The 11,854-nt window shown below is 39.6% G+C and overlaps 1 protein-coding gene across 2 annotated transcripts in view; it reads right to left on the bottom strand.

Moving 5' to 3' along the window:
• Positions 1-11,854, bottom strand: part of LOC142109664 (integrator complex subunit 2-like) — a 71,215-nt gene that overhangs the window by 21,639 nt on the left and 37,722 nt on the right. For both annotated transcript variants that reach the window (XM_075193729.1, XM_075193730.1), the window contains exons 12-13: positions 8,039-8,107; positions 2,997-3,131 (exon numbers count right to left, since the gene is read on the bottom strand). In XM_075193729.1, coding sequence (XP_075049830.1) covers positions 2,997-3,131; positions 8,039-8,107 — 204 coding nt within the window. The remainder of the gene's footprint in view (positions 1-2,996; positions 3,132-8,038; positions 8,108-11,854) is intronic.

Raw genomic sequence — 11,854 nt, 5'->3', positions numbered from 1 at the left:
GGGGAGAGATGTACAGAATGAAAAAAAAAGTGGGGAAAGATGTACAGAATGAAAAAAAAAAGTGGGGAAAGATGTACAGAATGAAAAAAAAAGTGGGGAAAGATGTACAGAATGAAAAAAAAAGTGGGGAAAGATGTACAGAATGAAAAAAAAAGTGGGGAAAGATGTACAGAATGAAAAAAAAAGTGGGGAGAGATGTACAGAATGAAAAAAAAGTGGGGAGAGATGTACAGAATGAAAAAAAAAGTGGGGAGAGATGTACAGAATGAAAAAAAAGCAGGGAGAGATGTACAGAATGAAAAAAAAGTGGGGAGAGATGTACAGAATGAAAAAAAAGTGGGAGAAATGTACAGAGTGAATAAAAAGGAGGGGAAGCAGCATGGAGGGCGCAGTGTGAACATAAGGGGGCACAGTGTAGTGATGAAGGGGCACAGTAATGTGCACAGGGGGCTTGTTGCAATGTAGTGAGTGTGAGGTAGATGGTGGCAAATTAATGGGTGCTATTTTGTTTGTAGGGTGATGGGGAGGCAATTTAATAGTGGGGACTTAATTTAAGATGGGGTGGTTTGGGGGCTATTGAATGTGGGGATGAGTTTGGGGAGAATGAGGTCTATTTATTAAATGTGACTATGAGTTATTTAATGGCAGTGATGGTTGCGGGAAATAGGTATTGCTGTTTGCAGGAAGGGAATAGGTTTATTTATTAAATGTGAATACTATTATTTTAATGTTGGGGCTGGAGGAATGCCTAATTATTAATTGTGGGTGCTATTGATTTAACGCCGGGGCTGGCTGTAATTTTCTAAGTGTAGCCATTTTTTTTTCCAAATAGGTCCTTCAACATTCCAGGATCCAGACAAGCCACAACTAAAGAAACCAGCAGCCACAGGTGGAGAAAGTGAGAAGAACAGGTAGGAGAGAGCAGCAGAGTGTGTGAAATGTTGTGATTCTAGTAGGGACAATACCAATTTTTGGTGAGTGTTGTGCCCAATGTTAGGTGCAGGCCAAGACTGAACTGTTTGTGTACACACTGCATTCTTTGTATACTACACTGTGGTGGTAGATGTCCTGAAAGTCAGGAGTGCTTGGACATATGTGACGCTCCGGCGAATTGAGTGCCTAGTGATTTTGATGTTAGCCACGCCCCCAAATGCCTAACTACAACTTTGAAAAAATTTGCGGGGGGGGGCCCCACAAATTTGTTGTACCGGGGCCCTGAATTCCTCTTGGCAGCCCTGGAGGGGCCAGAAGTTGGAATTGGAGGTAGCAGGGGGCGATGGTGCCCCAGGCAATGCTTCAGCCTGAGAAACCTTGCAATGCCCAGACTCCATACTATACACATGCAAGTCTTTCTTGAGAACCACTTGGAAACTGGGAGCCGACAACTATTTCCAGTCCACCGCTAGCTGGTGCCTGTCTGCAATCACTTGATTTATCAATTTTGCAGACTGCATGGTCAGCAGGAGGAAATAGTTTGGGGGGAGAGGGACATCCACCTGAAAGTAATTAACTGCTTAATGTGGCTCCAGAAGATACAAAGTTTAGGGCAGGTCCACCGTATACCTGGAATGTATCCGGAGAAGGACAGCCTCTGCCAACATCCATCCGAGACGTCAGGAAAAATACTAAGCAGCCAAACTGTGACAAAATACCATCAATATTATAACTTATATGCATTTCCCTTAATCTTGACACAAAAAGGGGAGTTCCACTCCCAGATTTCTGCCCATTCCTCCCCCATCCAGGACCTCTACAATGTCCTAATCCCAAGCCAGCTCATATGGATCTTTCAGAGAGCTCGTAGCCGTAAGCTCTGCATTTATAACACCACGACCTCAGCGGAGGTCTGTTTCCACAAAGAGGTTCAAATGCCATGAGAGGTCTGGCAATCAGTTGTTTTTAGGCACACTATGGAGGTGCCCGAGTTGAAGAAATGGATACAAGTTTTTATAAAAGGTATGTTGATCTGGGCCTGGAGATTGTAAAACAATGGAAAAGGACTGAGAGCACAATAAATTGTTAAAAATCTGAAGTCATCTGCCAGCCAGGGACCCAAGGTCAAAGGATGCCAATCCAGCTTGAAGTCTGGGTTATTGAAAATAAAATCTATCGCCGAGGAAGGTGGGGCCAAAGCAAACAGATTATGTGCTTGGTTCCATGGGGATTATAGTTTGTGAATTGTATGGATCAAATCTACATTACTCCTTGTATTGTATGGGTCCTGACAGCCCAGTGCAAACCCAACTTGATCCCAAAAGGGGATAATAAGATTCCAATGATTTACCAATATTTTTGCATAAATTTTGAGATGAACATTTAGCAATCATCATCATCATCAATTTATATAGCGCCAGCAAATTCCGTAACACTTTACAATTGGGAACAAACATTAATAAAACAATACTGGGTAATACATACAGACAGAGAGGTACGAGAGCCCTGCTTGTAAGCTTACAATCTATGGGAATGATATGGGATTGTAATCTGAACCAAAAGTTGGGTCCCATCCTGTCTTTGGTTTCACCACTGTACTAGCTAATGTGGTGGTTGAGTCAAAGGCTGCCACCTCGTGTGTCCTTAAAAAGATTTGTTATTCTTCTGAAAAAGCTTCTTAAATGTCATTAGTAGAGTGCAAGAGGGGCTACACAAGAGCTGTAAATCAGTGTTCCTACCAGCCAGCACAGTACTATAGGGGAAAGCTGAGAGTCACCTCATTTCAAGTAACCAAGCTTGAAAAGTAGTCCAATTATGTGTAGGAAGATGCTGCACTTACCAATTATTATAATTGAAGATTTACTAACTAGACGTTAAACTCATTCTCTAAGCAACTCCTTTAAGCATTAAAAGATATGTATAAAAAGTTATCCATTCCTTAACAATACTTGCAAACTATACTTTGAAAGTGTTTTTTTGGCGAATGTCACAAAATGCTGTGTTTCATATAGGAAGACCTAGTAATCATTATGGATATACTTCAGAATATATAGAATGCCTACCTTTATTGACACTTTGTGTTTGGTAAAAGCCCGACTTCTCAGCAGCTGATATATACAATGAATGGGCAAGAAGCCAGTAATGTTAGCACTCAGATTGCTTGTGACGGGTACACGAACTGCATGAGCTGTTACAACCTAAAAAGGGAAAAATTATGAATATGAAACTAAATCATTACCATTTATTTATATAGCGCCAGCAATTCCGCAGCACTTTACAGAAAATATCTGTCATTTGCATTAGTTCCTGTCCCATTGGAGCTTAATCGTATCACCACGAGATAATATATATATAAATATATATATATCTATAATATAAATGTCTAGTGGCGTGTGTTAGTCTGTCTGTGGAAAAAATAAAACCAAGCTGCAGCGCCACCTGCTGGGCGGAGTTATACACTGACCTAAATTCTTAGTGTGTGTGGGGGAAAAAATTCAGAAAGGGCTGAAATTTGGTATACTAAGATGTTTTTAATTTGTTAATTTAATTTGTTAATTGTTAAAAGTGTTTATAAAGATTTAAAAAATATATATATATATTTCTTGAAGGAGAAGTGACAGTTGGGAGTGGTTTTTGGTTGCCGGGGGTGACAGTGGGGAGTGGTTGTTGGTTGAGGCCTGGGCTATGGCCCAAATGCATGACAAGAACCTTTTTAACACCTTAAGTAGCTAGATTTGACTAGAATGCATGAGTATCATGCACGGGTTAACTTTATATAATATATATATATATATATATATATTTATGATTTTACCAGAAGCATGCATCATGAATGGGTTATGAATTAGAAGAGAAAGAGAGTTTTGACCTAAGAAGCACTCCAGGTGTGAAGTAAATAAACATTTAATACTAATATTTTAATGGTATGCGTTAAAAAGGTGTATGTCAGTATACAACTGATTAAAAAAGCGAAGTATTTAAAAGTAATAGTGTTGAAAAAAATAGAATTAAAAATAATGTAACCCTGTGGTGGAGCCAATCTTAAGAGTACTGATAATGGGGGAAGATCTGCCAAATAGAAATTCCTTCCACATGTATATACACAATAGATAAGGTGAGAAATAGCCAAGGAGAATGATTATAAGATCCTATAGTATGGTAACTATGTTGCATTCACCAAAACCCTATTCCTGTTGTGTTCATGTAGACTCTAGATGGCAGTAGAACGTGAACTTCCTCCCTATGATCTTGACTCACTGGAGAATGTCCCTCTGTTATTAATAAATCAGAATCCTAACCATAGTCAGAAGCTGAATCGCTGGATATTCCCAGATAGACAAAACATATATAACGTGGCTTTACTAATTCCCTAATGGCATAACTTCAGGGAGACCACTCTTATGTGCGGTTTATATTGTTACCTTACCAATAAACTGTACAGTGTAGTGACAAAGCGCCTTATTTTATGTTATAATAGTGCGCTTATAACCAAAAGAATTTATAACCAAAGGGATTCACCCTAATAGGAGACAGTGTAATACAGTGAAACCACTCATTCATACATCCTATATTACTGCCATGCCACAAGGCTGCACAGTGCAGCGACAAGGTACATTATTCAGTGTTGTTAATGTGGGTTTATAGGCAAAGGGATTCCCCTGGTAATAGGTTATAAAGTATAGTAATAAGTCGTTGTACTTAAATTTGGTATACACTTGTAGAGAGAAAGATATCTACTCTAAAGGTCAGTTATTCCTTACAACGATAAAGCGCCGTAATTGTAGTTACTATGCGCCTGTGAGCAAAAGGATTTACTTTAAAGGTAAGTAATACGGCTCAGCGGCGAGACACCGCACTGAGAATTATGTTATTTATTTTATTTCATAGACAGAGAGATTCCCCCTAGTAGTGAGTAGTTAGATAGAGAGGCACAGCGCCGCGATTGGCTCCGCCCACTTCCGGGTTTGACGTCACCTATTGTGACGCCGGCCCGGCCCGGCGTCACAATAGGTGACGTCAAACCCGGAAGTGGGCGGAGCCAATCGCGGCGCTGTGCCTCTCTATCTAACTACTCACTACTAGGGGGAATCTCTCTGTCTATGAAATAAAATAAATAACATAATTCTCAGTGCGGTGTCTCGCCGCTGAGCCGTATTACTTACCTTTAAAGTAAATCCTTTTGCTCACAGGCGCATAGTAACTACAATTACGGCGCTTTATCGTTGTAAGGAATAACTGACCTTTAGAGTAGATATCTTTCTCTCTACAAGTGTATACCAAATTTAAGTACAACGACTTATTACTATACTTTATAACCTATTACCAGGGGAATCCCTTTGCCTATAAACCCACATTAACAACACTGAATAATGTACCTTGTCGCTGCACTGTGCAGCCTTGTGGCATGGCAGTAATATAGGATGTATGAATGAGTGGTTTCACTGTATTACACTGTCTCCTATTAGGGTGAATCCCTTTGGTTATAAATTCTTTTGGTTATAAGCGCACTATTATAACATAAAATAAGGCGCTTTGTCACTACACTGTACAGTTTATTGGTAAGGTAACAATATAAACCGCACATAAGAGTGGTCTCCCTGAAGTTATGCCATTAGGGAATTAGTAAAGCCACGTTATATATGTTTTGTCTATCTGGGAATATCCAGCGATTCAGCTTCTGACTATGGTTAGGATTCTGATTTATTAATAACAGAGGGACATTCTCCAGTGAGTCAAGATCATAGGGAGGAAGTTCACGTTCTACTGCCATCTAGAGTCTACATGAACACAACAGGAATAGGGTTTTGGTGAATGCAACATAGTTACCATACTATAGGATCTTATAATCATTCTCCTTGGCTATTTCTCACCTTATCTATTGTGTATATACATGTGGAAGGAATTTCTATTTGGCAGATCTTCCCCCATTATCAGTACTCTTAAGATTGGCTCCACCACAGGGTTACATTATTTTTAATTCTATTTTTTTCAACACTATTACTTTTAAATACTTCGCTTTTTTAATCAGTTGTATACTGACATACACCTTTTTAACGCATACCATTAAAATATTAGTATTAAATGTTTATTTACTTCACACCTGGAGTGCTTCTTAGGTCAAAACTCTCTTTCTCTTCTAATTCATATGCTATACATATGACCTTAGCACCCCCTCACTAAGTTGAGTTATCCAAGCAGTGAGGTTGGTTGTTGTCTAGTGCGGAGCGGTTTTTCCCTTTCCCCACTTTCCCAGCTTTTCCCTTCGGAAATCATGAATGGGTTGCCAACTTAAAAGAAAATTGCATGACATTTCATAGTATCAGCCCATAGTGGACAGCAAAGCCCAGAGTGAGTCAGTGCACAGCAATTATTGTAACACAATTGTATTACAATAAGGTTTATCAAGGTGGGGAGACTTGCTTTTTCAGAGGCTATGCTCTGCTACTACCAGCAGTGATTTATTCCATAACCATTTACCTCATAGAAAACAGAGGATCCATATATTAATTTGTTTTCGTATTTGGCGTTTTAGGGCATATCATTTTACATACCACGATACGGACATTTTTAAGCACACTTTGCCTAATTGAGAGTACTATATTTTTTTCTGCAGGCGACACAATGTGTTAAACTGCAATTTTGCCTTTAATGAAAGTCCCGCTTTAAATATGGTTGGCAAAATCATTAAAAAAATCGGAGGTTTGACAAAACCGCCGTAATACATTTACCCCAAGGAGACAAAGTGGCTTGTCTGAGATCACACTGGTGGCTAGATCTCAGTGTTAAATTGTTTGTTAATTGCTAACCTAATTCTATAATTTGCAATTTGTATTTAAGACAATAAAAAAAAAATTTAAATAAAAAGGATTTTAAGACAAAATATGAAACATTAATATTGTAAAAACAAATAAAAAAAAAGCAATACTTAGAAACCTCTTAAACCAGAAAACAATAAAGAAAATGTTGTAGGTCTTTCACATAATTTATTCCTCAGGCAGTAAAGATTTAAAAACACATTGATATTCAGAAAACAAAATTCACTCAAGTGTTAATTAAATTAAGTGAACACACTTTTAGTTACATAATTGCTTTAACAAGGCGGATGCCCCTAGGAGGATGATTCTGGAATCTTCAGACACAGAACAGCACATTTTTTGTCCTCTTCAAATCACATTAGAATGAAAAACTGAAAATGAGTTACAGATAGAGGGCGTTTCTTGGTTACAAATGGCAACATCGAGCACTTGCCAGAGCGTTGATTGTCCATTTGCACAGCCAGCATATCACACAGTCCCAAACAAAGTTTTCCTCATGTATACATTTACCATGCAGTTTGTATTAACATTAGACTTGTCATAGACTACAATGTTATCCATCGCCACCATTATAGGACTTGTTCACAGATTATTACCTCACAAAAATGCAGGATAAATGTATGTTTGAATTATTTTCCTAACAAACTCTGTAAGCGTTAGCAGCATGGACTGTTGTGATGTTATAAATTGCACAAAGCAACTTAATATTTGTCAATATGGTAGGCTATGTGAATAACCCTGCTTTGGTATTTAAATGTGACTTCAACAATGAGGCAAGATACTTGTGGAGTATTGTAACATGCATAGTAGTACCCACAGAGACAGCAGACTAATTCATATAAAAAAAATAAAAAATAATTAAATCTGGCAATCTTCATAATTTGGAGATTTAAGAAGAGACAGGGAAATTCATTGCTAATAGTATTAAAACTATATCAAATAATATCAATTAGCATTTCAGCATCAATTCCTATTTCAACTAAGTAATTTTATACATATAGCATGACAATCAGATGCTGAATAACTGAAAATTGTTTGATAATTAACAAAAGCTTCAAATATAACATTGCAGCACTGATAACAAAACAGTAAACAAACTTTTTACAAAACAAAGTAATTGGAAAATAATTGTATTGAAAATAGTACAAATGTAAAATAGAACGTTAAATAGAACAATGTTCTCTATTAAAGCAATCAACAATTACATCTATTTATAGTGGTTTTTCATGAGCTTGATGATGCTCATTAGTACTCGTGACTATCATTACTCCCGTCTATATTGGCTTTACCTGCTCTGTAAAGATCTCTTGGGTGAAAATGGTCTTCATTCTACCAAGTGAGCCTGGCTTAATGACAATCTGGAAGAGTACAAATTAAATCAATGTTTCACATAATTAGCATATTCAGCCATGCAGAACACAATGTGTGGAATATACACAAACAGGCCAATATATAGAAAATGAAAATATATACATTTAAGATTTAAAGAATGGATCAGCCGTAAAAAAGAAAAAAAAATCCTAATTAATTCAAGGTATACATTTATTAAAATGTAAGCATATCCAACCATCTGCAATAGGTTTCCGAAGTACATTAAAGCTGGTGACAATTACATGGGATAATGTACCTAGGGATAGAAATGTACAAGATGTGACAGAGGACTCATGTGCCCATATCAAAACACTGGGCTCCATACCTCAGAACTCCTAATTTTCAACTAGGGGTCGCATTTCTCTTTAAAAGTACACAAGTAGTAGCTTCTGACAACAATATTTTGATATTTTCCAATATAAGTTGTTTTTTTCTCTTAAGTAAAAAAAAAAAAAGCTGCCAGCCCTTCACAGAGCAATTACTTGTAAAAGGATTGTGAGATCGTACATGGGGGTGAGCCTGTATCTATTGCGATCATTATGATTTGTGGGCGATGTAAAGTAAAATGGAAAGCAGAGGAGGAGCAAAGATTTTTCTAAACACTGTATGAAAACTTAATTATATTCCTTGTTTACCACTTTTGCAGTCTCTTATCTGTTCAATAGTTTGCTTAAAGCTTATGAACACCTAGATTGTAAAAGCAGCTTTTAAAGTTTAAAAAAAACAAAAAAACAACTTGATTCATGGTGACCAATGCAATAATATTTTTTCACTTAAGCTGAGTGTTTCCAGATTAATTTCAATGAAAAGATTGCGGATAAGATCTACATACTTAATGCAGCATTCAAGAGCATTAGACACTTTGGAAAAGGCTAGTGTAACAGCAAAGAACAGATCCTATAGTCTTTAGCAATACAAACTCCCAGAAGGTGTACTCTGTGGCTGTGACAGCACTGGGAACACTTAAATTCCACGGACGAAATTTCATGGGCTCATGTGAAATGAGGTGCATATTTTGCAACACACTTTTGAACATTTTGCTCTCTAATTGTAGTGTAGGATTAACATCCCTACCGCCCTGTGTTTACAGCAAGTATATGTGCATACAGAGAAATCATTTGCCAAAGGCTTCAATGAACCCTAATTTTCTGAGCGTTCACAGCACACTGAAAGCATCCTCTGCACAATGCACCATGTATGCCTTATTGGCATCCATGTTTACAGGGCTGGTAACAAACATATAAAATAGGATTTTTATACTTGCGCAAAATCAGTCTTAGTCCATTGGGTTATAGAGTAGGGAAAGGACGTTTTGGCACTTTAAAACTTCAGTTAACGAAGCCCTAGCTCCTCCCTCTCTATACCACACTTACTGTTTAGCCAGTTTATGTTTAACCAAGCACACAGAAAACAGAGCTAGAGAGAAAACAGGAACAGAGAAAAACAATATTCTCTCAAAAAGACGACATGTCAAACATTAGGAGAAACCAAAGCGTTAAGGGTGGGCACCCGGTGTCCCCCAATGGACCAAGAGAAACGGATTTTTACGCAAGTATAAAAATCCTATTTTCGCTAACATCCTTTTTGAGACACCGGGGACATGCCAAAGCCGCATCAAGGGTGGGAACACTCAGAAGAAACTGCATGAAGCACCTTTCTTCCAAAATTTGCATCCTTGGATGCAAACACATTAAACTTGTAAAACAGAGTGAATGTGTGTACAGAAGACCACGTGGCCGCCTGACAACTGTTCACTTGAGGAACTGTGGCGTGCCACCAAGGAAACACTCACAGACCTCGTAGAGTGCGCCCGAAGATCATCAGAAACAGGCTAATCCTCCACCGTGACATTGTCCGACTGAATCTTCTCCGCCCTTCCCTGCAGCAAATGTTGCCGCTTATTAGAGCACGGAACACTGGCCACAGCTCCAATACATTGATTGGAAGCTTGGATTCCTTTCGATTCCAAAGACCCTAAAAGCGAGTGTGAAGACAGACCGCACCTCAACCCCAAAGGCTGGCATCCTCTATGACCAAGGTCCAATCCCAGATCGAGAATGGACGACTCCTGTAGAGATTTTGTTTGTGCAACCACCGATTGAAGAAGCGTTTGACGCACATGCCAAGACAGGCGTAATACCTGGCCTAATAGATTCAGATGGGATTTGCTCCATTTCGACAAAAGTTCAAACTGGTATTCCCGTACGTAAAATTGAGCAAAATGGACCGCCTCAAAAGTCGATACCATTTTGACCAGAACTCTTATTCCAAAATGAACAGAGGTCTGTTTTGCCTCCAACAGAGATGTCACCATCTTCTGCAAGGCCAGAATCTTGTCCGGAGGTAAGAACACCCGCTGCTGGGTATCGAATAAAAGTCCCAAAAATATCATGCACTGAGATGAGATAAACTTGGACTTTTTGAAGTTGAGAATCGACCCGTGGGATTCTAGAGTCTGGATCACTACTTAAATACGAGACTGAAGTACTCTTTAAAAGAAGATCATCCAGGTAAGGGATGACCCGTAATGCCTTTGGACCTTAGCAGAGCAGCCATGACTGTCATGATCTTTGTGAAGATCCGCAGGCCGTGGCCAGACCAAAGGGTATAGCTTGAAATTGGAAGTGTTCTGACCAAACCGCAATCCTCAAGGAGGGACTGATGACCATCCCAGATGGGAACGTGGAGATAGGCATCCTTGATGTCTAGTGCCACCATGAACTCTCCCTGTTCCATGCCGTGGATGACCGACCGCAAAGACTCCATATTGAAGCTGGGCACTCTGACCTTGGTGGTCAATGATTTTAGATTCAGAATGGGTCTGAATGAGCCATCTGATTTTGGCACAAGAAAACAGTTGGAATAAAATTCCAAGCCTTTTTTGAATCTCGCATCGGAATAATCACCCTGGAAGAAATGAGGAATTTGATCGCTGCTCGTAAAGCCAGTCGCTTTCGTGGACGTGTGGGAAGCTCTGTGGTAAAGAACCTCCTGGGAGGATAACCGAGCAGATCGATTTTGTACCATCGGTTCACAACTCCCCTTACCCAGGCATCCGTGGTAGTCTGTAACCACCGATCCCTGAAGAGAAGGCGGGCTCCCACGACTGGCGACCGTGGAGGGGCAAAATGCCAGTCATGCAAACTGCTTGTCTGCAGGCTTAGCTGCCAGACGTTGAGCAGACCAGGCCAGACGCCCATGCTACAGCATGAACGACTGACCTATGGAGGATTGGCCCGAGAAATATTGACCCTGAGACCTGCCTGAAGACTGGAAGCTGGACATTCTTTGCTTGGGAACATTAACAGGAAGAAAAGTGCTCTTTTCTCCCATTGCTTGTCTGATAATGGAGTCAAGCTGAGGGCCAAACAAAACACCTCCGGAAAAAGGAATGGTCTCAAATCTTTTTAGACTCAACATCAGCCTCCCAGCACTTAAACCAGAGAGTCCGACAAGTCGAAACCACAGACAGATATTCACACCCCTATCAGTCCCGTGTCTAGGGCCGTCCGCCTCCCCTTAAAAAAATCTGTTGCACTCTGAACTACTTCCATTGGTGGAGCAAATTCAGAGGACGGTCTCCCAGTCAACAAGCCTTCCGAAAGCTGTTTTAACCAGTGTTCTACAGCCTTGTTGACTTACGCCCACGCCAAGGCGGGCCGCAGAGAGGCACCCACCGCCATGAAAATAGACTTAAGGACGGTCTCAACCTTACAGTCTTCAAGAGTGTCTGC

This window comes from Mixophyes fleayi (genome assembly GCF_038048845.1).
Source record: "Mixophyes fleayi isolate aMixFle1 chromosome 2 unlocalized genomic scaffold, aMixFle1.hap1 SUPER_2_unloc_6, whole genome shotgun sequence".
In the NCBI taxonomy this organism is placed as follows: domain Eukaryota; kingdom Metazoa; phylum Chordata; class Amphibia; order Anura; family Limnodynastidae; genus Mixophyes; species Mixophyes fleayi.
The sequence above is the reverse complement of the archived record's forward strand: the minus strand, read 5'-3'. Positions and strand labels throughout refer to the sequence as shown.